This window comes from Dipodascopsis tothii, assembly GCF_038497935.1.
Source record: "Dipodascopsis tothii strain CBS 759.85 unplaced genomic scaffold V1510scaffold_5, whole genome shotgun sequence".
Classification (NCBI taxonomy): Eukaryota; Fungi; Ascomycota; class Lipomycetes; order Lipomycetales; family Lipomycetaceae; genus Neoaidaea; species Neoaidaea tothii.
In genome coordinates, this window is record NW_027117989.1 from 117,269 (window position 1) to 142,756 (window position 25,488).

At 67.2% G+C, this 25,488-nt stretch overlaps 9 protein-coding genes and 1 non-coding gene across 10 annotated transcripts; 5 read left to right on the forward strand and 5 right to left on the reverse strand.

Moving 5' to 3' along the window:
- Positions 1-728: 728 nt before the first annotated feature.
- Positions 729-2,324, forward strand: V1510DRAFT_361214 (uncharacterized protein; the record flags this gene model as incomplete). Its single annotated transcript, XM_066931051.1, has 2 exons — positions 729-1,424; positions 1,539-2,324. The coding sequence occupies 2 exons, from the start codon at positions 729-731 to the stop codon at positions 2,322-2,324; spliced, it is 1,482 nt and encodes a 493-aa protein (XP_066790670.1).
- Positions 2,325-2,646: 322 nt separating this feature from the next.
- V1510DRAFT_t41 lies at positions 2,647-2,720 on the reverse strand. The gene has a single exon. It is a non-coding gene; the product is annotated as a tRNA-Asn (tRNA).
- A 47-nt stretch (positions 2,721-2,767) lies between these two features.
- Positions 2,768-6,961, forward strand: V1510DRAFT_411938 (Urb2/Npa2 family-domain-containing protein). Its single transcript, XM_066932985.1, has 3 exons — positions 2,768-3,465; positions 3,497-3,698; positions 3,729-6,961. The coding sequence occupies exons 1-3, from the start codon at positions 2,941-2,943 to the stop codon at positions 6,920-6,922; spliced, it is 3,921 nt and encodes a 1,306-aa protein (XP_066790671.1). The 5' UTR covers positions 2,768-2,940; the 3' UTR covers positions 6,923-6,961.
- Positions 6,962-7,382: 421 nt separating this feature from the next.
- V1510DRAFT_401413 (nucleoporin subcomplex protein binding to Pom34-domain-containing protein) lies at positions 7,383-10,344 on the reverse strand (the record flags this gene model as incomplete). Its single annotated transcript, XM_066932025.1, has 2 exons — positions 7,383-8,099; positions 8,131-10,344. 2 exons carry the CDS (start codon positions 10,342-10,344, stop codon positions 7,383-7,385), a joined length of 2,931 nt encoding a protein of 976 aa, XP_066790672.1.
- A 601-nt stretch (positions 10,345-10,945) lies between these two features.
- V1510DRAFT_406108 (indole-3-glycerol phosphate synthase-domain-containing protein) lies at positions 10,946-13,073 on the forward strand (the record flags this gene model as incomplete). The annotated part of the gene is made up of 2 exons (XM_066932366.1): positions 10,946-11,202; positions 11,234-13,073. The coding sequence occupies 2 exons, from the start codon at positions 10,946-10,948 to the stop codon at positions 13,071-13,073; spliced, it is 2,097 nt and encodes a 698-aa protein (XP_066790673.1).
- Positions 13,074-13,339: 266 nt separating this feature from the next.
- V1510DRAFT_290500 (uncharacterized protein) lies at positions 13,340-15,684 on the forward strand. The gene has a single exon (XM_066930665.1). It carries the CDS (start codon positions 13,607-13,609, stop codon positions 15,668-15,670), a length of 2,064 nt encoding a protein of 687 aa, XP_066790674.1. The 5' UTR covers positions 13,340-13,606; the 3' UTR covers positions 15,671-15,684.
- Positions 15,685-16,994: 1,310 nt separating this feature from the next.
- On the reverse strand, positions 16,995-18,404 carry V1510DRAFT_406110 (uncharacterized protein; the record flags this gene model as incomplete). The annotated part of the gene is made up of 2 exons (XM_066932367.1): positions 16,995-17,569; positions 18,329-18,404. The coding sequence occupies 2 exons, from the start codon at positions 18,402-18,404 to the stop codon at positions 16,995-16,997; spliced, it is 651 nt and encodes a 216-aa protein (XP_066790675.1).
- Positions 18,405-18,523: 119 nt separating this feature from the next.
- On the reverse strand, positions 18,524-20,804 carry V1510DRAFT_411956 (ferric reductase NAD binding domain-containing protein). The gene has a single exon (XM_066932986.1). It carries the CDS (start codon positions 20,668-20,670, stop codon positions 18,565-18,567), a length of 2,106 nt encoding a protein of 701 aa, XP_066790676.1. The 5' UTR covers positions 20,671-20,804; the 3' UTR covers positions 18,524-18,564.
- Positions 20,805-22,074: 1,270 nt separating this feature from the next.
- Positions 22,075-22,985, forward strand: V1510DRAFT_411960 (uncharacterized protein). The gene has a single exon (XM_066932987.1). It carries the CDS (start codon positions 22,217-22,219, stop codon positions 22,868-22,870), a length of 654 nt encoding a protein of 217 aa, XP_066790677.1. The 5' UTR covers positions 22,075-22,216; the 3' UTR covers positions 22,871-22,985.
- An 854-nt stretch (positions 22,986-23,839) lies between these two features.
- Positions 23,840-24,981, reverse strand: V1510DRAFT_411962 (ferric reductase NAD binding domain-containing protein). Its single transcript, XM_066932988.1, has one exon. It carries the CDS (start codon positions 24,957-24,959, stop codon positions 23,904-23,906), a length of 1,056 nt encoding a protein of 351 aa, XP_066790678.1. The 5' UTR covers positions 24,960-24,981; the 3' UTR covers positions 23,840-23,903.
- Positions 24,982-25,488: the final 507 nt, after the last annotated feature.

A 25,488-nucleotide genomic window follows, 5' to 3' on the forward strand; every position in this document is an offset into this window, starting at 1 on the left:
AGCACCAAATTGTGCGCCGCGTGACGCTTGTGCACATCCTTCTCGCGAGCACCCACCCCGAACGAGAGAAAGCGTGCGCATAAGCGGGCGACCGCGCCACAGTTATGGCGCAGCAGTCGTGCCCCACGGCGTGGCAACCCCAGGCTCGTATGCGCAGGCCACATGGCGCACAAACAGGAAGCCCCGCTCCCCGGGCCTGATCTGCGAGCCGATCCCACCGGGACGGCCATGACGGCACGCCGACGTCGTGTGCGCGCCCGCGCGGCAGCGACGGCAGCGCCGCGGGCGGCAGCCACGCAGCCGGCGTGTGCCGTCCACGGCATCTGCGCCCGGCCACGCCGCACATCGTTGGGGTTGCGGCTTTTTAAGTTAATGGCCGCCCGCACACACGCCACAGCGCTGCCGTAGGAGTACGCCGCGCCGGGAGCGGTATATAACGCCGGCGCAGACCGCCTACACCGTGCACCGCAACACAAGGGTACACCAGTCTCCCATAACTATCGGTAGACAATCCCACCGTCCCGGTCAGTGGCTCAGTAGTGTTCTGTGCCGCGTCCAGCATGATCTCGCACGCCCAGGCATCATGGCAGCCCACATACATGCCTATGGAGTCTGCCTCTGACGGTAAGTGCCCCGGCGGCTGCCCGGTAGCCGCTGTGCTGGATGTGACCAGCGCAGCGGATCCGCTGAGGATACCGAGGGCGCGGACCCAAAACACGGGCACGCTAATGTGTTTGATAGTAAAAGCAGCTACCCCTCGTGCTGCAATCGGGCGACAGTCCCCCCGTCGGCTGTCGTGGGTGCATAACCTGTCGGCCAAGATCGCAGCCAGTAATAGCGCGCGTGGCACGATCGAAACCACCGACGACACCGGCTCCGCCGGCTGTGCTCCAGTCGAGAAGAGCATTGAAAAGCGGGCGCAGTCGCCGACTAAATCCCTGCAACACCTTTCCCGCTCGGTCTCCACGCCTAACTTCGCCGTATCGGCACCAGACCTTGATTCCGCCATGGACCGGACGTCAGCGCTTGATAAGCGCAGTGCCGGCTCTAAGTCCGGGTTCTTTTCGTCTCTGCGTAAGCTGTCGATCAAAAGCGGCCATAGCGTGGGGCCGCGCGAGTACGAACGCGTGGTGATGAACAAGAACACGAGCCGGCCAGAGTGTCCGGTCCACGAACTGAAGGACGTCAACCTCAAGCGGGTCGGCTTCCGCGTCGATCTGATCGAGGACAAGGTTCTGGCGAAGGAGCCTCTGTACATCCAGATCCGCAAGGCGGTTGCTCGCCAGGCCGAGCGCGACCGCATCAACACCGCCAAGCTGTGCACGATGATAGACTCGACCATCGACAAGCACTATGTGTCACTCGAACCGCTGGCGAACCGCGTCAAGTACCAGGGCATCGACCCTGAGATTGCCCGGCTGATTGTGATCTCCAACATGAAGAAGCAGCAGCAGCAGCAAAAGGCCAGCCGTGCGCCGGCGACGGCGCCGCCGTCGCCGCCATCGCCGGTGGACAAACCGACGGTGACGCTTTGCGAGCACCGCCGGTCGAACGACTCGCTCAGGTCGGCGAACGTGCTGACCGAGGACACACCGCCGCAGCTTCGCCATGACAGTATGTCGACGATCGACACGACGAGCTCGCTTGAGACGCGTTCCACCAGCTCAGTGGACGAGCGCGCGGCGGCCGCACGAGCACCGGAAGCGACCGGCGTGCCGGCGGCGCCCGCGGCGCCGCCGGATGGTCCGGCCACGCTGTCCGAGGCCGAGGTCGAGGAGCGCACCAACCTCGAGAAGATCTATATGCGTTGCTGCAAGCTCCGCGAGCTTGTACCGCTCGCATACATCCGCAACCAGCTGCAAGGCAAGCGCGAGCGGTTGGAATACCTCAAGGTGGTCCTGTCCAACATCGGCAACGCCCAGCAGACGCTATGCGCAGCGCAGGCGATCGCCGACTTCATCACAGTCACGCCGATCGACCGGATCTGCTTCGACTCGTGTGACATCCGCGACAATGTCATGAAGACGTTCATGGCCTCGATCATGACGTCGTCGGTGCGGTCGATAAGCTTCCGCAATGTCCGGCTCGAGCCATCGGGCTGGAAGGTGCTGTGCTATTTCCTCACCATGAACCGGTGTATCGAGCGCGTCGACCTGTCGGGCCTGACCCGGATGCCGGCCGAATGGACGTTGCTGTCGCGGGCTCTGGACGCCCGCACGAAGCCCCTTGAGGTCATTCTCGACCAGTGCAACATAGGCTCGGCGGACCTTGCGCGCGTGCGGTCCTGCTCGTCGTCCACCAGATCGGTTGCGCCCTCTCTGTGAGAGCGTGCTGGAACACGCTCATCGCATGATACACATTCATATATATTGCATTCTAGGTGTTGGATTGGCCATGTGCGTGGTATTTCTCTAGTTCACGAGCATCGCGCAATGTTTTGTCCTTTTTGGCTTCGATTTGTATGTCTCCAAAAAATATAAAGCACCGGTAGACGGGCCTTTTGTATTGTTATACGCTGTGCGGCACGAGACGCCGGTATTTGTATTTTGCCGTCAATCGGAACGAGTCGGCCGCAGCTCGGCCCTCGGCCGGACGTCGGGGCGCCCGTGCATGCATAAGTCCCAACGGGCAAAAACACAAAAAAACCGACCAGGGAGAGGGTCGAACTCTCGATCTTACGATTAACAGTCGTACGCCTTAACCAACTTGGCCACCCAGTCGCTTCTTGCTCTGGAACAAAAATTGAAGTATATAACACGATCCCGCAGCGGCCGCCGCCTACCCCTGAGTCCAGCGCTACAAATTTTTTTGTGTGTGAACTCATCCTCAGATCGAGGACCGCACGCCTCAGACCTCACATTCACCACAGGCCTGTGGTTGTGAATGCAAGCGCCTGGAGCAGCAATCACCCGTCTGTCTGCCCGCTGACTGTCTGGCGCAATGGACCTCGAGTCGTGCGAGGAGGTCACCAAGTTCTTCCGGACCGGAAAGGACCTTGACGCCCAGATCGCGCTCGGTTTCCGGCTCCTGGACGCCGACTGTCCGCTCTATTTCCCGCGCAAGGAAGCATATCTGCTGGAATGGTGGTTCGGTAAGGTCGGCACGGCTGGATCAACGGCCCAGCCGTTCTGGGACTTGTTTTTTGCCGTCTGGCCGCGGGTCGAGCCCAAGCTGCAAAAGTTCGTTTACCATCGCCAAAAGTTCCTGGAGCAGCTGCGTTTGCAGTTCGCGCTGCTCACTGACGAGCTGGCCGAGTCCGGGCTGGTTGGATCCATCTTCCGGTGCCTGGATTTGGTCGAAGAGAGCGGCATCTGGCTGCGCGGGCCGATCGACGTCATGCTGGCGTTGGTCTCGGAGTACCTGCGCATTGTCATTGCCCGTGGCGGGCTTTCAGAGGACACGTGGGACCTGCACATTGTCAACGTGTTCAACGCGGCCGTGTACGGTCTGCCCAACTACCGCAAGGTGAGTCTGCGGCCGAATATGCTGACGCCAGATCTCGACGCTGTTCTACCAGGACGTCCTCGCGCAGCTACTGGAGGTCGTCAGTATCGACCGAGCCGGCCCAAAGCTGCGGGAGCTGCTGCTGCGGATCCTCCGCGACGTCGCGTTCAGCGCGGCCGCCATAAAAGAGGACGCCGAGACGCCGTTTGGGCGGGTTATCAAGACCATGCAGGCTTCCGACTCGGTCTCCCACAGTAAGTTCGCCTGCAGCACGGCTGACGCAGACTCCGCTGCCATCTGCACAGTCGCGACGGTGGCCATCGAGAAGTTCAGCAAGGGCGCGCAGCGGCCGCTCTGCGGCGCGCTCGTCGAGAAGCTCCTAGACGTCTTTCCGCAGTCCGCGGCACAGATCATCGACGTCGCCTACAAGTACAACGTGATGGTCTCGCGCGACATCCTCAAGCAGACACTCAAGGCGAGCATCGACCTGCCGTCCGAGAACGTCGACTGGGCGCTGGTGACGGCCATTATGGACAACGACATCGACTCGGTCTTGCCCGAGATCGAGATGGTGTTCGACAAATTGCATCCGGCAAACGAGACGACGCTCAAGTTTGCCGAAATGATCATGACGGGCTACGTGCGCATCCGCGACGTGTCCGGGTTCTTTGACCAGTGGCGGCGCGCGCTGACGAGCGACGACGCAGCCTGTGTGGCCTTCTGGGGCCACAGCCGCATAGTCGACAGCCTGGCGCGCGTGCTGGCGGACGGGCTCTCGCTGCCGCAGCTGTCGAGTCTGTTGGCGACGCTGCTGCCGCTGCTGCAGGACCTCGAGAAGCCGACGCCCAAGACGCTGGCGGCCGAAGTCGTGTTCCCGATGCTGACGGGTGCTGTGGCGCCGCTGGTGCTGAGCACGGCCGAGTTCCCCGAGTCGCTGGTCGGCCAGCTGCGCGAGCTGCTCAGCGCGGTGCCCGACAGCGACACCCACGCCGACAACGCGTACTACTGGCGACTGCAGTACGTGCTGCTGTCGGTCCACCGCGACGTGGTCAAGGAGTACACCAAGGACTCGACCGCAGCCAACGACAACCTGGTCGCGCTCGTGCGGCTAGCGACAGCCAAGAAGAGCGCGTTTTGGGACAACAAGGCGGCCGCGTTCTTCGGTCTGCAGGTGCTGCTGCGTGTGATCGAGTTCAACGGGCTCGACGACGACGACACGGCCGCCGTGGCCAAGAGGATCGTCGACGTCGCGGCCAAGTCGGCCAAGCCCTGGAGCCGCGGCGACTACGACAGCATCGACAAGAAGACCCTGGGGTCGGCCCTGGTCGTGTCCATCATCCACCGGTGGCTGCTGGTGGTCGAGCACAAGTTCGGCGCGGCCGAGAAGGAGGCCGTCGCGGCTGCGCTGTGGAGCTTTGGCCAGTCGGGCGCAGACGAGCTCGTGGCCGAGTGGCAGACAGTCGTGGCCTCGCCGGTGTTTCACGAGCAGAGCGGCCTGGCGGCACTGGTGCTGTCGCGGCTGGTGGCCAAGCTGCAGGAGCTGCTCGGCCTCGACCCGACGGCGACCAAGATCCCGGCTGGCCACGGCTACAAGGGCTCGCTGGACGACAACGAGCTGTGTGCCGTCGTTTTCGGCGCGCTGCTAGCGATTCCACTCGAGCTGATGACCCGTGCGACCCGCGAGAAGCTCCTCAACATGGCCGTTTTTGCCGACACCCAGTTCTCGGCGACGGCCAACAAACTCGTGTGTCGGACGCTGGCCAAGCAGCTGACGGCGGTGGCCAGCATGACCGCGCAGGTCCAGGAGGAGCCCGGGCTCGTGGTCGAGCTGTTTGCGTCGCTCAAGTCGCCGAGCGAGCTGGCCGAGCTCGAGGCCGTCACGGTCGAGCTGGCCCACCAGGTCTTCCAGCACGACGTCGGCCCGGCCAACAACCGGCCGGTGCAGGACTTTGGACAGAGACTGGTCGAGTCGACGCTCGGTCTGGTGGGCAAAAAGGCCAAAAAGGCCGGCACGGTCGGGCTGCAGCGGCTGCTTGGTCTTGCTGTCCGGTTCTACGCCGGCCACACCAAGGACGCGCAGTTTGCGGACGAGCTCAAGACGACCGCCGGCAAGCTGCGGCAGGCGGTGCTGGCGAACCTGGTCGCCGCTGTGGAGGCCGACCAGGGCCCGGAGACGTTTCTGCCGCTGGCCCGGGCGCTGGAGAACCTGGTCGAGGTCGACCGGACGGGTCTGGACGCGGCCACGGTCAAGAGTTTCCTCGGCCTGGTGCCGGCAATCGTGCAGCGGGCGCACGCGCGGCCGGCAAGCTCTGGCTACGCGGCTGCCGGCGTCGTATGCTTCAAGATCTACACGATGATGCACACACTCGAGACGGTGCAGGACGCGCGCACGGCGCTGGCGGTGTTTGCGGCGGTCTACGCGGCCGCGCCGAGCACGGACGAGCGCAGCAAGTGCTGCGACGACCTGCGGGCGCTGCTGGCCACCGCCGCCGAGGACGTTTTCCTGGCCACCACAGACGTCCTCGTCGGCACGTGCTTCCCGCCGCAGCCCAGCGTGGGCAGCGCGTACTACCAGGCGCTCGAGTGCTGCTACAGCGTCGCTCCCAAGGACCAGACCGCGTTCCTGACCAAGCAGGTCGACCTCGTGGTGTCAATGGCGCTGGTCCATCTGGGCGAGATCACACACTCAGGGGTCTTTCTTGGCATTCTCTCGCTGTTCGAGACCCTGTTCCGCGACCGCGCGGCCGTCGTCTCGGCGTACGCGTTCCAGCAGTTCTTCAGCATGCTCATCGTGGCGACGTCGCAGTCGGGCCCGGCGTTTGTGGACTCGTTCGACCCCGAGCGGATCTTCAACCAGATCAACGCGGTGATCTCGCTCGTGCTGCTGCACCACCACTCGAAGCTGCACGGGCGGCACCATCTCTTTGTGCGGCTGCTCGAGAACCTGCTGTACTGCTTCACCAAGAACCGGGTCCGGCCGTTCGAGGACGACAACTCGCGGCTGCGCAACGCGTTTGTCGAGCAGCCCCAGGACAAGATCAAGCTCAAGGCCATCTTCTGGAAGCGGCCGAGCTGGATCGTCAACGAGAAGGGGGAGCGGCCGTGCGCAGTGGCGTGCGCGCACACCTACGCGCGGCTGCTGTCGAACTTTTGCGAGCCGGGCGCGTCCGGCGGCGCGGCGCGGCTGGGTAAGCGCACGGCCAACGGCGTGGCGCTGTCGTCGGTGGCGGGCATGTCGCGGCGGGCGCTGTCGAGGCACCTGCCGTACCTGATCACCGAGTACTGCTACGCGAACCTGCACTTTTCGTTCGACAGCGACGTACGTGCGGCGCTGGTGGCTGGCTTCCACACGGTCATGGACAACGTGGGCGCGGGCGAGTTCCAGGTGGTGAACGCCATGGTGGACGGTCCGGGCCGGGCGCTGTTCAAGGTCATGTACGACGACTACAACAAGTTCGGCAAGTGGACCGAGACTTAGAATGTAAATTCTGTATAATACACTTGACATGCCTAGAGACGTGATGCGTGGTGCTGTGAGCGGCTGTGCGAGCGGCTGTGTGCGTGGCTGTGAGCGGCTGTGCGTGGCTGTGTGTGCGGCGGTGCGCGCATGGCGGGCGGGGGACAGCGGGCTGCATGTGCGGCTCGGCGGCTGTATGCGTGCGGCTCGGCGGCTTTATGCGCGCGGCTCGGCGGCTATATGCATGCGGCTCGGCGGCTACATGCGTGCGGCTCGGCGGCTACATGCATGCGGCTCGGCGGCTATATGCGTGCGGCTCGGCGGCTACATGCGTGCGGCTCGGCGGCTACATGCGTGCGGCTCGGCGGCTACATGCATGCGGCTCGGCGGCTATATGCGTGCGGCTCAGCAACGCGCGCCGCGCTGCGCCTATATCGCCGCAGCCTCCACAGCCGCCATGCCCGTCGCCTGCCCCAGCCACCTATACGGCCCCCTCAATCGCCAAGCAGTCCCGCAGCAGGCTCACCACAAGCAGCATGTCGCACACGCCGTCGTCGTCAGACTCGCCCAGTCGCGCCGGCCGTGCCGGCTCGTCCTGGTTCTCCTTGCGGTCGCCGCCAGCCACCGAGCCGCCGTCGTCCAGCAGCGCCAGCGCCTCCAGCGGGCCCGTCCCGAGAACCATGAATGCCTTGCTGACGACATTCTCGAATATGCCGCCGACGGCCCTCGCCAGAGCCGTGTCCCGCGGCCCGCCCTTGAGCGCGCGCGCACACAGCACCAGTATCCGCAGCAGCGGCCGGTACAGTGTGTGGTTGCGCTCGGTCAGGGCCTTGGGAAAGTCCACGTCGACGCTGTTGATGATAGCCGTGGTCGCAAAGAACAGCGCCTTGAAGTCGTACGTGGCCTGCACGGCCTTGGCCGCGCTCTGCGTCGGCGTTGGCGACGCCAGGACCGAGACCGGCTCGAGGACCTTGGCCCGGCCCGGGTACGCGGCCAGGTACAGCCGGTGGACGATCAGGAACGAGTGCTCGGCGCGCTCCACAAAGATCTTGGTGAAGATCGACGACCGCAGGCCTTCGCTCAGGTTGTTGTGCAGACACGTCGTCGCGATCTTCTCAAGCGGCCTGAGCAGCCGCGGCTCGCGGTCCGAGTACTCGACCAGGGCCGCGATGAAGAGCAGCCAGGTGCGGACGAGAATCTGGCGTCAGCGCGCTCGCCGCCCTACTTACCGTCTGGGCGTCGGTCAGCGACATGTTCAGGTTGGCCGCCACGACGCTGTCGCGGAACCGCGGCCACGCGACGTCGGACGCCAGGACCTCGTCCATGGTCTCGAGGTCGTACATGAACGACTCGCCGTACTTGCGGTCGACCAGGTGCGTCCAGCTGAACCGCTTGAGCGCGGCCCGGGGCCAGTTCTGGTCGAAGGTGCGCTCGAGCGTGCTGTGCAGCTCGGCCCGGTAGCCCTGGACCTGCAGACACGCGCTGCCGAGCCGGACAAGCGTGTCGCCCGTGAGCAGGTGGTCCAGGATCGCGTCGGTCTCCTTGGTGGGCTTGCGGTCGCGGTGCAGGCGCACGGAGCAGACCTGGGCCGCGCGCGCGGCCACGACCAGGTTCTCGCAGACGCGCACGGTCTGGTCGGTGCGCTCGGTGCCCTCGATGGCGACCACGCCGCGCTCGAGCGCGGCAAACACGTTGGCCCAGAACCGCTCGCCGACGGCGTTGTCGAAGATGGCCGTGGCCCACGTGGTCTGCGCGGTGGCGATGCTCTCGAGCAGCCGGGTCTGCACGGCCAGCGGCCGCTTGTCAAAGTCGAGAAACTGCTTCTCGAGCACAGACACCACCGTCGTGTCCGAGCACTTGCTGTCCTTGTCCGGCAGGCCCAGCTCCTTGCCCGACATGAGCAGGATGGAGAAGCCCTGCTGGCGGTGGGTGAAGACCGCAGTCAGAAAGTTCATGGTCTCGATCACGGCGTCGTCGTCGGCCGTGTCCTGGACCGCAGACGCAATCGAGCCCACGAAGGTGGCCGCGACGGACGAGCGCAGGTGCGCCAGCAGCGACGGCGGCTCGTCGCCCCACGGCGCCGAGACCAGGTCGCGGAAGAGCCGCATGATGCGGAAGCGCACGAGGTCGTCCGCCGCGTAGAGCGCGGCCAGCTCCGGCGCCAGAAAGAAGATCTGGCGCTCGAGCTGGGACGGCGGCAGCTTGGCCAGCGTGCGCACCTTGATGAGCGTCTCGGCGAGCTCGAGCGTCGAGTTCATCCACTGGTAGCTGTCGTGGATGTGGCCGTAGACGGCCGAGGCCGGGTTGAGGTTGCCGATGAGCGCCTCGAGCGTCTGGACGAGCACGTGCAGCGCGCGCGAGCTGCTGCCGTCCGGCACGAGCAGCTGGTCGACGACGCGGTCGGCCGCCCGGAAGAGCGCGCCGTGGATCTTGGCCGTGCCCTCGGCCTGGCCGTCGATCCGGTAGACCAGCGAGAGGATGCTCGTGAAGATCGTGGCCACGTTCCACGCGATCTCGTCGCGCTGGGCCACGTCCTGGTACTTCCAGAACGGGTAGCTCTCGTAGACGTTGCACAGGTGGCTGGTCAGCCGGAGCAGCACGTCGGCCTTGGTCGCGCGGTCAAAGTTCTCGGCCACGGCCGAGACGACGGCGTCGCGGATGAGCATCTCGGCCAGCTTGACCAGCGCCACCGTGAAGCTGTACTCGCCGTTGATGACCTCGACCGACGACAGGATGAACGACGCCATGCCGTTGTGACCGTTGCCCTCGAGCAGCGACGACGAGTCCAGGAACCGGTACACGCGCGTCGGCTGGATCGACACCAGCGCGCTCATGAAGTCCAGCCCGATCAGCGACAGCGCGAGGTGCTTGGCCACCAGCGCCTCCTCGATCACGCGCTCCACCACGCCGATGATGTCGCCGTCCATGAGCCCGGCGGCCATGTCCTGCAGGATCTCGTTGGCGGTCTCTTTGGACGCATCCTGGAGCGCGGCGGCCAGCAGCCGCAGGATGTCCTCCACGACCGGGTCGATCGGCGCCACCTTGGACGCGTAGTCGAGCACCCGGCTCAGGTACGTCCATCCGTTGTAGTCAAACTGCCAGAGCACCAGAAACACGCTCGTGTTGTTCGGGATGATCTTGCCCTTGGTGCCGGCGGGAATGATCAGGGCGCCGCCCTTGTCCTCTGGCCGCTCCTTGTAGACGCACATGTTGTCGAGCAGGACGATCACCGTCGTGTCCTCGTCGCTGACCTCGTACTGCCGAAAGTCGCGCGTGAGCTGATGCATGTACCTGTCCATGTGGGCGAGCGTTTGGTGTGCCTGGGCCGGCCGCTGCGCGAGCAGCTTGACCAGCGGCTGGAATTCCATGGGAAACTTGGCGCGCGCCAGCCGGAACTCGCGCTCCTCGGCGGAGGCGAGCGCGGCCAGTTGGTCGTCTGCCATTGGGACGGTGGCGATGGATCGATCCGCGTGGACGGTGTGGACGGAGGACGGGCTTTTTTTCGCGATGTTTTTTTGCGCGCTATGAGCCGCACTCCGTGCGGCTGAGACGCGGCGGTGTGGCGAGAGCGTGGCCGAGCGTGGCGGAGGCGGCGCGCCGCACGAGCCGCACGCGCCGCACGCTCGGCGAGCCGCACGGCGTGCGGCGCGCCCCGTGCGCGCCCCCGCGTCGGATGTGCCGGCCCAACGCCGCGTTCGAACACGGCGGCCGCGGGACGCGCGGCTGCCGGCCTGCGGTCAGCAGGCAGGCACCGCGCCGGCGCAGCAGGCGCCTGGCTGGCCACGGGCGGCCTGGCCGGCGCGGGCCGGCGCCGCGGCCGCTGCGTCCAGGCTGCGCGCGCGCGGCGGGCTCCGCGCCGCACTCCGTGCGGCGTGGTCACGTGGCTCCCCAAATGACTATTTTTTCTCGGCCCAAAAATTTTGGCGGCAAGCCCTTCCACTCGATATCAAGCACTCCAGTGCCGGAGACCTCACACCCACAGGCCCAGGCCAATTACCCACACCATGGCGGGCTCAGGAAACCTCGTGGTCATGATTGACAACTATGACTCGTTCACATGGTGCGTCCCGCGCCGTCGCCGCTGACCCCAGGAACGTCTACCAGCTGCTGCGGACCGAGGGCGCGCAGGTCGAGGTCTTCCGGAACGACGAGATCACAATCGAGCAGCTCGCCGCGCTCGGCCCCGACCGGATTGTGATCTCGCCGGGCCCTGGCCACCCCTCGACGGACGCCGGCATCTCCCGCGACGTCATCCGGCACTTTGCCGGCAAGGTGCCGATCATGGGCGTCTGCATGGGCCTGTAAGTCGATCGCCGGGCGCGCTGACCGCAGGCAATGCATCTACTCGGTCTTTGGTGGCGAGGTCGCGTCCGCCGGCGAGATCGTCCACGGCAAGATCTCGACGATCGACCACGACGGCAAGGGCATGTTCAAGAACGTGCCCCAGCAGACCGCCGTGACGCGGTACCACTCGCTCGCGGGCACGAACGCGACGCTGCCGGACGTGCTCGAGGTGTCGGCGCGGACCGAGGGCGGGATCATCATGGGCGTGCGCCACCGCGAGTACACGGTCGAGGGCGTCCAGTTCCACCCCGAGTCGATTCTGACCGAGGAGGGCTACCTGATGATCGCCAACTTCATGAAGATGTCGGGCGGGCGCTGGGCGGGCGCGGCGGCGCCGGCGGCGGCGCCGGCCGGCGGCCGCAGCATCCTGGACGAGATCTTTGCGGTGCGGCGGGCGGACGTGGCGGCGCAGAAGCTCGTGCCCGGCGCCACGCCGGCGGACCTGGCCACGCAGCACGCGCTCGGGCTGGCGCCGCCGCTGATAGACTTTGCCGCGCGGCTGCGGCAGGCGCCGGTGGCGCTGCTGTCGGAGATCAAGCGCGCGTCGCCGTCCAAGGGCAACATCGACCTGGCGGCGAACGCGCCGGCGCAGGCCCGGCTCTACGCGTCGGCCGGCGCGGCCGCGATCTCGGTCCTGACCGAGCCGCACTACTTCAAGGGCTCGCTCGACGACATGCGCCAGGCGCGCGCGGCCGTGGACGGGCTCGTCCAGCGGCCGGCGATCCTGCGCAAGGAGTTTGTGTTTGACGAGTACCAGATCCTCGAGGCGCGCCTGGCCGGCGCCGACACGGTGCTGCTGATCGTCAAGATGCTCGACGAGCCGCTGCTGCGCCGGCTGTACGCGTACAGCAAGTCGCTCGGCATGGAGCCGCTGGTCGAGGTCAACTCGGCGCCCGAGATGGAGCGCGCGCTGGCGCTCGGCGCCAAGGTCATTGGCGTCAACAACCGCGACCTGCACTCGTTCGCGGTCGACCTGGGCACGACGTCGTCGCTGGTGTCGATGGTCCCGGCGGACACGATTCTGTGCGCGCTGAGCGGCATCAGCTCGCGCGCCGACGTCGACAAGTACCGGGGCGAGGGCGTGCGCGGGTTCCTGATCGGCGAGGCGCTGATGCGCGCCACGGACACGGTCGCGTTCATCCACGAGCTGACGGGCCTGACGCCGGCGCCGGCGCTGGGCCGGCCGCTGGTCAAGATCTGCGGCACGCGCAGCGCGGCCGCGGCGACCGCCGCGGTCGACGCGGGCGCGGACATCGTCGGCATGATCCTGGTGCCGGGGTCGAAGCGCACGGTGGCGCCGGCGACGGCCAAGGCCATCGTGGCCGCGGTCAAGGCGCACCCGCGGCGCGCGCCCGTGCCGCTGCCGGCCGACTGGTTCGGCGCCCAGGCCGCGCTGGTGGCCGGCCGCGGCCCGCTCGTGGCCGGCGTGTTCAAGGACCAGCCGCTGGAGGAGGTGCTGGCGGTCCAGGCCGAGCTTGGCCTGGACCTGGTCCAGCTCCACGGCAGCGAGCCGCTCGAGTGGGCTCGGCTGATCCCGGTGCCGGTGATCAAGAAGTTCGGGCCGGCGGACGCAGGCCTACAGACGCGCGGGTACCACGCGATCGCGCTGGTGGACGGCGGCGCCGGCGGCGAGGGCGTCGCGGTCGACTGGGCGGCGATCCCGGCCGGCGCCAGCGTGCTGCTGGCGGGCGGCCTGACGCCGGCGAACGCGGCCGCGGCCGCGGCCGTGCCGGGCGTGCTGGGCGTGGACGTGTCGAGCGGCGTGGAGACCGCGGGCGAGCAGGACGTGGCGAAGATCGCGGCGTTCGTGGCTGCGGCGCGGGCGTGAGCCGCACGGTGTGCGGCTTGCGTGCGCCGCACGGCGCGCGGCTCATACGCCGCACGCTCTGCGGCTCGCCGCGCCTCACGCACCGCCACCGGCTCGCCCGCCGCACGCTCTGCGGCTCGCCGCACCGCCACTCCGGCGCCTCCCCCTGAGCGCAGTAATACATCATCGCCGCCCGGCCGTTGGGAGCGGTCAGTAAATGAACGCGATCGCCAAACCGGCAAGCCGTAGTCAACCGGCCGGCGGCCGGCATTTCCATCCAGGCCGCGCGAACCCGGCGCGGGTCCGCGCTACAAAGTGCTTCGCGCGCGACGTTTCTCGTTAACCACTACAGACCCGGCTCGAATCGCGCCGGTCTACGATCATCGAGAGCGCTGGATACGCTCGACACGCTCGACAAGACGCGGACGAGCCGACCCAGGGCCGGCAGCCGAGCCACGCACGCTACCGCGGCGCGACAGACGCGGTCGAGCGCGCACACGGACGCGACCGAGACGGTCGCGGGAGACACGGACGCGCCGGGCGCGCAATTCGCCATGGCGCCTGACGCAGCCCCCGGCCTGCTGCTGCGGCCGGACGAGCCCGCGCGGCGGCTGGTGTCGGAGCCGATCATCGGGCTGCAGCGGCACCCGCGGCCGCGGCGCGCGTTCAGCAAGAGCGCCGAGGAGCTGCGCGCGACGGCCAAGCCGGCCGCGAACCGGCGCGAGTCGCTGTCGCGGCGGCCGTCGTACGTCGCCGCGGGCGTCACGACCGGCCCGTCCGAGGACGAGCGGTTCAAGCAGCGGCGCCGGATCGAGAGCGTGATGGGCCCGCCGAGCAGCTCGGGGTCGTCGCCGGGCGGGCGCGCGGTGTCGGCGCGCAAGGCCGGCAAGGACGGCTACCCCAAGATCAGCTTCTTCCACCCGCAGACGACGGCGATCCGGTCGCGGATCCCGACGCCGCGCGGCCAGCACAGCGGGCTCGAGGGCTTCTCGGGCTCAATTGGGCTGGCGACGCGGCTGTCGAGCGCGGCGCCGGCGGCGGCCAAGGCGGACCTGCCGGCGGCGTCGGTCCTGCGCTCGAACAGCAACGTGCTGCCGGCGCCGGTGCCGGCCAAGGGCAAGGGCACGTTCAGCGGCCTGCGCGGCCGCATCCGCAAGCACTACCGGCTGGCGAGCTTCTCCGAGGAGCGCAAGCGGCCGCGCGAGCGTGAGCGCGCCGAACGCGCCGAGCGCGCCGAGCGCCTCGAGCGCGCAGTCGTCGCGCGCGAGCCCTCCGGCGGCACGACCATCTGCGGCCTCGCGCCCGACTCGCCCATGTCGTTCTCGTCGCTGCGCATGATCTCGCAGCAGGTCAAGGTCGCGTCCGTCGACGAGCGGCTGCTGATGAAGCCGCACGCCGGCGAGATGGTCGACGCCACGTTCGGCGACCTCCCCGACCAGACGCACACGTCCAACATGACCAACATGTCCGAGGAGATCGACGAGGCCACGGCGGTCGCCAAGATCAACCAGCTCGCCGAGGAGTCCGAGCGCGCCAACCTGACCGCGGCCATGCACCAGGGCACGCTCTGGCGGCGGCTGTCGCACAAGTCCGCGCGGCCGCCGAGCTCGGCCGCCTCGCGCGCGCGCTTCCCGCTGCCGAGCCCGACCATGCTGACCATGACGGACAACACGAGCGAGTTCGTGACGATCCCGCTCGCCACGTCGACCGACCGCGACGCCGACGGCAACAGCCCGGCCAGCATCATGTCGTACGAGACCTTCTTCGACAACGCGGCCAAGCGCAAGGCCGCGGCCAAGCTGACCGCGGCCGGCGCCGGCGACCCGCTGGGCGCCGGCCCCCGCGCCGGCCTCAAGCTCAACACGGTCTTCCTGCGCGCGTCGTCGGCGATGTCGATCCGCTTCAAGAAGCGCAACCCGGTCTCGGGCGCGACCGAGTACGGCACGCCCTCGGACCTGAGCCCGCACACCGCGCTGGTCCCGTCCGAGCTGTCGTCGCCGGTCAAGTCGTCCACGACGGGCTCGACGCTGAGCAAGATCCGCTCGCGCATGCAGCAGCTGTACTCGTCGTCGCTGTTCCGCAAGACCGCCGGCGCGGGCTCGTCTGTGGCCTCGTCGCCGATCATGACCGACAGCCCGGTCTCGGCCATGAGTATCCTGCGCGAGACCGCGCAGGCGCAGCGCCAGCTGTGCAGCCCCTCGAGCAGCACGGCCTCGGCCGTGACCGCGGCCGAGAGCGCGGCACGCTCGCCGACGTCCGGCTCGCCGCTGTCGCCGCTGTCGTCCGCGCCGTCCCTGGCGTCGCCGGCCAGCCCCGACAGCTTCGAGAGCAAGACGCCGTCGCAGCGCGCGGCCACCGTCCTGCGCCGCCGCTCGCGCGGCCAGCCGCCGTCGCCGCTGTCGGCCGCGTCCGACGAGAAGGAGATCGACAAGGTCAAGTTCCGCTCCGTGCGCAAGGCCGTGCCCGTGGCCATGTGCGAGAAGCTCGCGCCCGCGGCCGAGCCGGCCAAGGCCCACGTCGGCGTCTACCCCGACGACGTCTCGCCGCTCGTCCTGGCCCAGTACATCGAGCTCAGCGACGCTGGCTCGTGGGCGCAGTCCGTGCTGGCCGCCACCTAGTCCATAGCCGCAATACACGCCGACGCCTTCATTGGCCCCCAGGGCACCCGCCGGCGGCGCTGCCGGCGCTGCCGGCGCTGGCCGTGCTGGCCGTGCTGGCCATGCTGGCCGTCGTCGCCTGCGACGCCGACCGCGCGGCGCGCCAGTCGCGCACCGAGTTCGCCGACGGCAGCCGCGCCAGCACCATCGCCGTCGGCCGCCCGCGCGCGGCCTTGTCGGGGCCGGGCCAGCCCGCGTACGTCACGTCCATGAGCTCGTACTCGATCCGGATCGGACACCGGTCGGCCTCGTCGTCGTCGTCGTCGTCGCGCGCGTTTTCGTCGGTGTCGTGGCGCTGGTGGTGGCGCAGGTACTTGTTGCCCTTGGCCGCGCGCGCGTCCACGAGGAAGTCGGGGTGCAGGTACTTGGATCGCGGGTCCCGCGGGCCGTACTTGTGCCCGCGGGAGCCTGCCCGGAACCAGGGAAACGTCATGCTGGGGGGAGGGGTTGGCGCTGGGGGTATTTATGCGCGTAAGCGACGTGGCGCACGGGTGACGCTGTGACGGCGTGACGCGGCGCAGCGAGTCATACGCATCGCGGCTGGGCGTGTTTACGTGGCGGCGGCCTGTGCGGGCACGTGACTTTGTGAGCCGCACGGTGTGCGGCGGCCGGAGCGCCGCACGTCGTGCCGCACACGTGACCGGCCGCGGTCTAGACGAGCCCACCGCCGGCACGCGGGCCTGAACCCTACGCCAGCTAGTCTGCCGACCCGGCGCGGCCGTAGAACCGGCCGAGAATGTCGCTAGCGGCCACTTCCGGCGCTATGGGATTTCGCGCAATTTGGCGGCCGCTTGGCCGCGCCCGCCGTGTCTGAGCACGCCGCCAACAGCCCGCACGCGGACGTGTCGCGCTCCGCGGACGCACGCGTGGCCTCTGAGGCGGCTTATCCGATCGCCGCCGACGTCAGAGTCCGGTGCGCGCAGCCTGGGCAGCAGCCTGGGCAGCAGCCTGAGCAATATTGCCACTCCGCCGGCGGCAGTCACCGGCTAGCCAGCGCTACGCGGCAATTTGACGTAGGCCGAAACGTAGACCGGGTCGGCGCACAGTCCAGACTGCCCCAACCCCGAGTGTCATGCAGCGCCGGGCTTACGTGGCCGCCCTCTCTGCGGCGCAACGCAGCCCCGCACCGCTCGGACTGCGTGAGCTGGCACCGCGCGGCTGCGGCTGCCCGCTCGAGAGCACCGGGCGCACAGGCGCATGCACGGCACACGCGCGGGGGCTATGTTTGGCGACAGCGGCAGCAGCCTGCGGCCGGACGCGGGCGCAAGCCCTTAAAGCCGGATTTTTAGGCGTATTTCCGACGCCAAAACTCTGTGCAGCGGGGTTTTGAGCGGGCCAAGAGATTAGATGGACTAGCGGCCAGCTCAGGTGCGGCGCCGCCACTGATAGATCCAGAGCAAACAGATAAATACTGCGGCCGGCGCAGCCAGGCGAGCGTCTGCGACGACGCGGAGACGGACGACGACGCGAAGACGGACGACGACGCGGCAACGAACGACGGTGGTACCCCGGAGGCGACCGTGTCCGCGACAACGACGACACCAACGACGACGACGGACCGACCAGGACCGCGGCGACGATCCGCCAGCAGACGACCCCGCCCGGCCGGCTCATGACCATGGCTCGCAATCGTTGTGGGTGTAGCCCCGCCTGGACGCGGGCGCCGATTTGAAACACGAAGCGGGCAGTCGCCGCAGCTGCGGCGACGACCACCGCATCCCATAGTGGGCAGCGGAAACAGGATGACCTCAGCTGCAACCTGGTTGGCCTGCAATGACTGCAGGAGCGACGCCTCATGGGCGCCTGCTTCGGCAGGAGTTGGCAGAGATGGCCAAACGCCGAGCTTCCGTGGAAAGTCGCCTAGCGCGCTGTCAGGAGCGGGCACGTGCCGCAGTCGAGCGCAAGGCGGCAGGGACGCCGCACGACTCGTGACTCGTTGTGAGCAGTGCGGCGTTCCGCAGGCGTGGAGCCGCGGCACAGCGCTAGCCGCCGGAGCCACCGCGGAGTCCGACCGCACTAGCGGTGGCGCGACGGCGTGGCGCCGGTGCTGAGCCACGGGACGCGCCCTGCGGCTGGAGCCACAGGGCTGCCAGCCACACGAGGCGCGGGCTGAGCCGGCACGGCCGCAAGGCTGCCAGCCACACGAGGCGCGAGGGCTAGCTGCACTGCCACTGCACAGCCACCTTACCCCTGAACTCTAGCCACGCTCCCGGCCGCGAACAGGCACCGCGGCCGCAGGCTTCCGACGCCGAAGCGGCCCGACCCGCGACGGACCTCGACCCGACCCGCCGACCGTCCTCGGCCCGACCCGCTGACCGACCTCGCCCGACCCGACCTCACCACCGACCCGGCCCGACCTCACCACCGACCCGACCCGCACGCCGCGCCCACCGCAACCCGACGCCCGACCCGCGCCCGCCGCACCACCCGCCTCCGCCGATTCCGCTCACGCCGCCGTCCGCCCTGGCGCCCACCCACCGCCGACCCACTGCTGACCCACCAGCAGTCCTTATCCGATCACGCTACCGGTGTGACTGCTCATCGCCCTGCCCCTCCGCGTCGCACCAGCCAATCCTGCACGCCTTAGTCGCTGACCCGGGCCGTTCCGGCCCCACGTACCCCACGGTCTGGACCGGTCATCGCCAGTCTTGGCGTCGCCAAGGCCACGCGGCGCACGCTCTATTTTCGAGTGCATACGAGGTCTCAGACCGGCTGAGCCGCCAGCTCGAACTACGTCCGTCGGCCTTATTTCGCCAAAACTCTACAGCGCGCCAGCGTACGGCATACGAAGCGCGCGTCTAGCTCGAGGGTTGCTAACCAGTAAGAACTCATCTATTGTTTCATGACAGTGCAGCCTAGGCCCACGAGAACGCGTCCTCAAAGTAGTCCACGCGCTCGCTAGTCTTGCTGATGTTGCGCACGCACGCCTGGCGGCAGTCGTCGGCCAGAGAGCCGGGACCGCAGCAGAAAACGGCCACGGAGCCAGCCGCGTTGGCAACGATGTCGTCGATGGTCGCGCCGATCAGCGGTCTCTCGTTGTAGCGCACGTTGAGCGCCGACGAGATGGACATGTCCGAGATCGAGCCCGACTCGGACGACGGCGTCGACTTCTCGTTGACGTCCTCGCCCGACGTAATGGACGTGCCCTTGGGCGACAGCAGGTCCGAGATCTTCTTCTCACGGAACGTGTCCGAGTTGCCAGTCACGAAGATGGTGACCTCGATGGCCGAGTCGGCCGCAATGTCGGCCAGCTGCTGGGCGACCCAGCTGAACGAAATGTCCTCGCGGATGACCCAGTACAGCACAACGTGCTGGTCCTTGTTCTTGCCCTTCAGGTCCAGCGCGTACGACATGACCGCGGTGATGCCAATGCCACCGGCGACCAGGAACACGGTGTTGTAACGGTCCAGGTGGAACGAGTCGCCGTACGGGCCCTCGATCCAGACCCGGGCCGTGGTCTTGCCGGTCTTGGTCAGGTGCTTGTGCACCTTCTTGGTCAGGCCGTCGTTGGCCTTGGCCACGAAGTGGTACTTGCCGTCGCGCGACTCGACGATCGAGAACGGGTGCGACTCCCAGAAGTTGTGGCGCAGGACGTAGATGAACGCGTACTGGCCCGGCTTGGGCTGGAAGTGCACCGACGGCTTGACCAGGATCTGGGTGGCGTTGCCGTACACGGCGACCTCCGCCTGGGCGGTGACGCCGCCGTACAGCACACGGCAGATACGCACCAACCGGTCCAGGCCCCAGATGCCGACAGCAGCGAAGAAGTACTGCTGGTAGCCGTACGTGATGGCGTGGATGCGGAACGACACAATGAAGGCCAGCGCCAGCAGGATGTGCACCACCAGGAAGATCTCGTACCAGTAGTGGCGGATCAGGTAGCAGGCCTGCACCATGATCACGCCACAGAGGATGAGCGCAATCACACCCAGGCGGTTGTGGTGGTCGGTGAAGAACTCCTCGTACAGCTCGGCGGCGGTGTCGACAGCGCTGTAGTAGATGTGGAACGTGGAGCCGTGGACGAGCGCGTTCAGGAACATCACGCGGCCGACCCAGCGGTGGAACAGGTTCATGGTGTCGTACGACCAACCGGTCATGAAGATGACGACGCTGTTGCGGCCAGCAAACAGGTACAGCGCCGGCAGGAGCGTGGCGGCCATGATGGCGCCGCGGTCACCACGGTAGCGCGACAGCTGGATGGCCTCGGTCTTGAACATGTAGTTGTTCGGGTAGATGTCCATGTCGACAAACAGGAAGATCAGGTCCATGATCACGAAGAAGAAGCAGACCAGCGTCTGCCAGCGCAGAGGCATGACAAACACAGGCATGCCGAAGATCTTGATGGGGTCGATGTGCTTGCGCTTGAACGTCGCGGGCATGATCAGCACCTGGTTGAGCTTGGACATGAACGAGCCCGGCTTGACGAGGCGCTTGCTCGACACACGCAGGTAGAGGTTGCGCAGGGTCGCGATGAGCACAAGCGAGGCCCAGAAGCCCGACAGCGAGCCGCCATAGATCTCGGACTTGACGTTGTTGCGGCGACGCGACGCGCGCGCCTTGTACGCCGCCTTGAAGGTCTTGTCCGAGATCCACACCGGCGTGGACTGCTTCTCGGTGACGTCGATGTCGGTCTGGTTGACGGCGTTGGCAACGCCGTACTCATACTCGGTCTCGAGCTCAGGGAACTCGTGCTTGACCCAGTCGATGGTCGAGCAGCCCGTGTTCTTCACCGTCGACCACGCCCACTCGTTGTCGTCCGGGCAGTCAGCCACGCACAGCGCCCAGGTCGCCAGGTAGTTGTCGTCCAGACAGCACTTCTTCTTGGTACACGTCGTGAACGTCAGCTTCTTGATCCACTGGTTGCAGCCGGTGTAGCATGCCGGCGGCTGGTGGCTAGCGAGCACATAGTCGCACAGCCCGGCCAGGACGGCCAGGGTCGCGAGCACGTTGCGGTACAGCATTTTGTCTTTCTTGCAGAGCTCTTGCGGGACTTCTGGGCACGACCGTCGCTTTATAGCTGCCGCCGGTGCGGATGAGCTGCGGATATCTGAAGGCAAACTCTAGATCGAATAGATTATACACCACGCCAGCCTACTCTAGCGGCCTTCTGGATCCGTCTTGGTGCCAGCCTACTGCGCTGTCGATGCTACACCAGAACTCAGCGAAGCCACTGGCCGCTGCTGCATTTCGCCGCCTGTGTCGGACCCAGCCGATGCCCGCCCAGCCGGTCGGTTGCGCCCACGGGTCGCCCCGCGGCCGGCGCGGGCCGGCACACCGGCGCCCGCGCCGCGCGTTATCAGATCGGCCGTCGGCTGAGCCTGCCCGGAGCGCTGCTCTGGACCACGGCCGCGCGCGTGCGAACCTTCCCAGCTTGACGTGAAATGAAGAGTCGGACGTACCCACGGCCGCATGCATGCGGCTAGCGAGACCTAGCACTCAGGCTAGCGCCGGCATTAGTTCTCCGCTAACGCAAATCCCACTGCTAGCGCGGCTTTTTCTCTTGGCGCGCCCGGCGACTGATCTTTCGGCGATAGATTTGATTTGATCGATTCGATATGATAGGGTGATGGGCGTTCAAGGGTAAGCCACGCGAGCCGCTTTGGGATTACCCTACAAGACCAGTCTAGAACGACGCTCGCGCAGCCCCAATGCGCTCGCGGCCGCCGGCCGGCCACGTACTGTTGTGCGGCGGCGCAACCGTGCGGCTCGCCTACAAGACCAGCGCACGGCCGCTAACTAGTTTGGACCGCTACCCACCTGCCCCAACCGTGATGGCGGGAGGGCAGCCGCCGCTGTGGGCGCGGATCCGCAGTCCTGGGATTCACACCTGCGTCCGCCCTGCTGGCACCTCCCGGGACCTTCCCACAGCGGTGGGTACCCGTCAAGCCCAAACGCGCGCCAGGCGACTACTGCGCCGTTGACAGTCTGGACCTGGCAGCTGCGATACCCGCGGGCGAGAAAAATTTTCATCGAACGCGCGCCAAGATTATCAGATTAGATTATTCGCAACACGTGCTAGGCCTATTCTGGATGGTGCGTATTTACGGTTGGCGCTAATGCTAGTGCGCAGCCGCGACGGTTTGGGCGACCCGCGTGTTTTCGTGCGCCAGCACGCCCGACAGCGCTGGCTCCGTCGGAGCCGATTCCGACTGACGCGGATAGAGAGCGCGCTGACAAGCGCGACAGCTCCTGACAGCGGTAGCAATGGTTGGATGCGGGGCTTGTGATGCACGCTTCTGTCGGCGCTGCGCGCGCACTGCGCCGACAGCGACGTACGGCGCCGTGCTTTTGCCGCACCCAGTGCGGCTCATGGCGTCCCCGGAGCCGGCCGGGCGGTCCGCCCGCCTGGAGCCCGCCTGGAGCCCGCCTCGCTGCCCGCTGCTGCGCCGAGGACGTCCGGCTACGCGGCACCTGCGTGCCGGCTCGGCGAGTAATCGCTCCGCCTCTGCCAAGATGTGCGCCACGGACCGCAGTGAGAGCAACTGCTCGCCCGCGGTCTAGACGCCGATGGCGCGCTGGGGTGGACGCCGACTCAGCCCGTGCTGCTGCCAGAGACCGAGGCACCTGCTGTTCGGCCTGTGTTTCCGAGGCCGCCCGGCGGTGTCCGGCGCTACTTTGGTGTCCGCGCGTAATCCGCCTCGCGCTGTACGATGGCGCTGCGGCTTGGTCGGCGGGGCCGGGGGCGAGGGCTGGCCTGGCGCCGCGCCAGCTTGGCCTCCGGCAGCGCCAGGTTGCTCGCGGCCCAGCCGGAGCTCTGTATGCGAAAGGCTGGGGTCTCAGGCCGAGCGATCAGCCTGTCGGATCGCCACTATGGGCGCTTACGTGAGTGCCAAGGCGCGGAACGCTCGCGTCGAGACAAGCGCAGTACTGGAGGTAGCACCCCGACCGGTCGAGAACATCGCCCCGGTTCTTCGCCCGTGTCGGCTTGACCGACAGGGGCCTGACGACGGCAACCCGCGGACACGACCAAAACCTGGGCGGCGGGTCGGACCAGCAGACGGCAGGGCGTCGCGGGTCGCACCCAGCCTTCGGCGGCATTCTCGCCGGCCCTCGGCAGCATTCTTTTCCGAGCGCACTTTGTGCCCACTCGGAAACCTGTGCCAAGCCTTCCTGCTGGCCAAGCGGATACACAAGCTCATGGCGGCCCGATCACCTTGCTGACGTGCCGCCTGAGCCGTCGTGCCTTTATATATGGCCGCACGCGTGCCGCGACCGCGAGACACGACCCCGACGAGCGACGGCCGGTTGAACGTGCTCAGGCACCGCACGAGCGTTCAAAATGGGCTGTGACGACCGCAGCGCGGCGAGCCCCGCCTACCCGATCTGGCCGAGCTAACTTGTTTCCTTCCGCCGCCGGTACACGCCTCCTACAGCCCGATGCACCGCTCGCCGCTGCCATGTGCCGACCGCACGCAGACCGCCACCGTGGCCGTGGCGACCGCCAGGTCCCGATTGCGCCTGCCAAGCTTCAGGACGGACTCACGCAGCTGCGGAGTATCCTCATGGGCGGCTGGCTGGCCCACCAGTGCCGACTTAGCCGGAGCAGGCCGGCACAAGCAGCACGCCGCAGTGGCCCCTGAGCCCTTTGGGCGACGCGCGTGCGCCACAGTTAATTGTATCCCGGCGAGGCCTAGCGCGCACCGGATGTGGCGCCAATCAGGTGACTCAATGCAGGGCCGTCGCTAGTTTGCCGCCATGGCTGCAGTCAGTCAGCCGTGCCACATAGCCGGAACGGATCACCGCGCACGGGCGCGTGCACCGCCCGCACCGCACCGCCCGCACCGCCCGCGCCGCCCGTCCCCAGCCACGCTCGCCGCGTCTGCACCGCCCGCACCGCCCCGCGCCCCGCGCCGCGCCTCGCTACTACCCAACGGCGGGCACAGGCCATACCCATGCTCGCGGCCCCTGACCCGCGCCAGGCACAGGCCGTCCGTGGGCCTTCGGCAGTCCCGCGCCCCCACCGCGCCGCGCAGCACCGCGCTTGTCCGCAGCCACCATTCGCCGTCGACCCACTCCGCGCCATTGCTAGGGGTCGCCCACCGCTAAGGCGGTCTAGACCTGGCGCACGCACGCACTACGCCAATGCAGCGCACCAAAGCACCACGCAAAAATTGCGCGCGTTTCTTCTAACACCTATTAGGATATGTCTATTACATCACGACATGACAAACAAAAATTCACAGAATCATAGCCACTAAGCCCAAGAGAACGCGTCCTCGAAGTAGTCCACGCGGTGGGGAGTCTTGCTGATGTTGCGCACGCAGGCCGCACGGCAGTCGTCCGCCAGGCGGCCGGGGCCGCAGCAGAAAACGGCAACGGATCCGTTCGAGTTCTGGCAGAGGTCGTCGATCGTTGCGCCGACGTTGGGCTTCTCGTTGTAGCGCACGTTGAGCGCCGACGAGATGGACATGTCCGAGATCGAGCCCGACTCGGACGACGGGACGGACTTCTCGTTGATGTCCTCGCCCGACGTGATGGACGTGCCCTTGGACTGCTGCGGCAGCAGGTCCGAGATCTTCTTCTCGCGGAACGAGTCCGAGTTGGAGTTGCCGGTGACGAAGATGGTGACCTCGATGGCGGACTCGGCCGCGATGTCGGCCAGCTGCTGGGCGACCCAGTTGAACGAGACGTCCTCGCGGATGACCCAGTGCAGCACGATGTGCTGGTCCTTGTTCTTGCCCTTGAGGTCGAGCGCGTAGGCCATCACGGCGGTGATGCCGATGCCGCCGGCCACGAGGAAGACGGTGTTGAAGCGGTCCATGTGGACCGACTCGCCGTAGGGTCCCTCGATCCAGACCCGGGCCGTGGTCTTGCCGGTGGCGTCCAGGTGCTTGTGCATCTTGCGGGTCAGGCCGTCGTAGGCCTTGACGACGAAGTGGTACTTGCCGTCGCGCGACTCGACGATCGAGAACGGGTGCGACTCCCAGAAGTTGTGGCGCAGGACGTAGATGAACGCGTACTGGCCCGGCTTGGGCTTGAAGTGTACCGACGGCTTGACGATGATCTGGGTGGCGTCACCGAAGACAGCGACCTCGGCGTTGGCCATGATGCCGCCGTACAGGACGCGGACGATGCGGAAGACGCGGTCAAACGCCCAGACGGCGATCGCGGCCCAGAAGAACTGCTGGTAGCCGTGGCCGCCGACGTGGTAGTGGTACAGCACAATGAACGGGATCGCCATCAGGATGTGCAGGACCAGGAAGATCTCGTACCAGTGGTGGCGGAAGACGTACGCGGCCTGGATCATCATCAGGGCGCCGAGGAGCGCGGCCTGCGGTCAGCGGGCCCGGGGCGCCATACATACCACGATACCATAACGGTTGCGGGCGTTGCCGAACAGGGTCTTGTCCGCGCCGGCGTTGCCCGAGCTCTGGACGTACCTGATGCGGTACGCGGCGCCGTGGACGATTGCGTTCAGGAACATCACCCGGCTGATCCAGCGGTGGAACAGGTTGAGGGTGTCGAACGGCCAGCCGGTGATCCACAGGACGAACGCGTTGCGGCCGGCAAACAGGTACAGCACCGGCAGGAGCATGCCCGCGATGATACCCGTGCGCTTGGCCAGAGCACGCTCCCACTGGTCGCCGGAGGCGATGCCGGCAAACATGCACGCCAGGTCGCCGGCGACGAAGATGGCGACGACGATGGTCTGCCAGCGCAGGGGCATGACGAACACCGGGACGCCGAAGATGCGGATGGGGTCGATGTGCTGCTTCTTGAACGTCGTCGGCATGATCAGCCACTGGTTGATCTTGGACACGACCGCGCTGGGCTTGACC

Bases quoted from the DNA above. Each gene is read 5' to 3' on its own strand.
- V1510DRAFT_411938 (XM_066932985.1), top strand. From the start codon at position 2,941: ATGGACCTCGAGTCGTGCGAGGAGGTCACCAAGTTCTTCCGGACCGGA. The intron at 3,466-3,496 runs GTGAGTCTGCGG...TGCTGACGCCAG, and splicing joins GTCTGCCCAACTACCGCAAG to ATCTCGACGCTGTTCTACCA. The intron at 3,699-3,728 runs GTAAGTTCGCCT...CGGCTGACGCAG, and splicing joins TTCCGACTCGGTCTCCCACA to ACTCCGCTGCCATCTGCACA.
- V1510DRAFT_290500 (XM_066930665.1), top strand. From the start codon at position 13,607: ATGGCGCCTGACGCAGCCCCCGGCCTGCTGCTGCGGCCGGACGAGCCC.
- V1510DRAFT_411956 (XM_066932986.1), bottom strand. From the start codon at position 20,670: ATGCTGTACCGCAACGTGCTCGCGACCCTGGCCGTCCTGGCCGGGCTG.
- V1510DRAFT_411960 (XM_066932987.1), top strand. From the start codon at position 22,217: ATGGCGCGCTGGGGTGGACGCCGACTCAGCCCGTGCTGCTGCCAGAGA.
- V1510DRAFT_411962 (XM_066932988.1), bottom strand. From the start codon at position 24,959: ATGATGATCCAGGCCGCGTACGTCTTCCGCCACCACTGGTACGAGATC.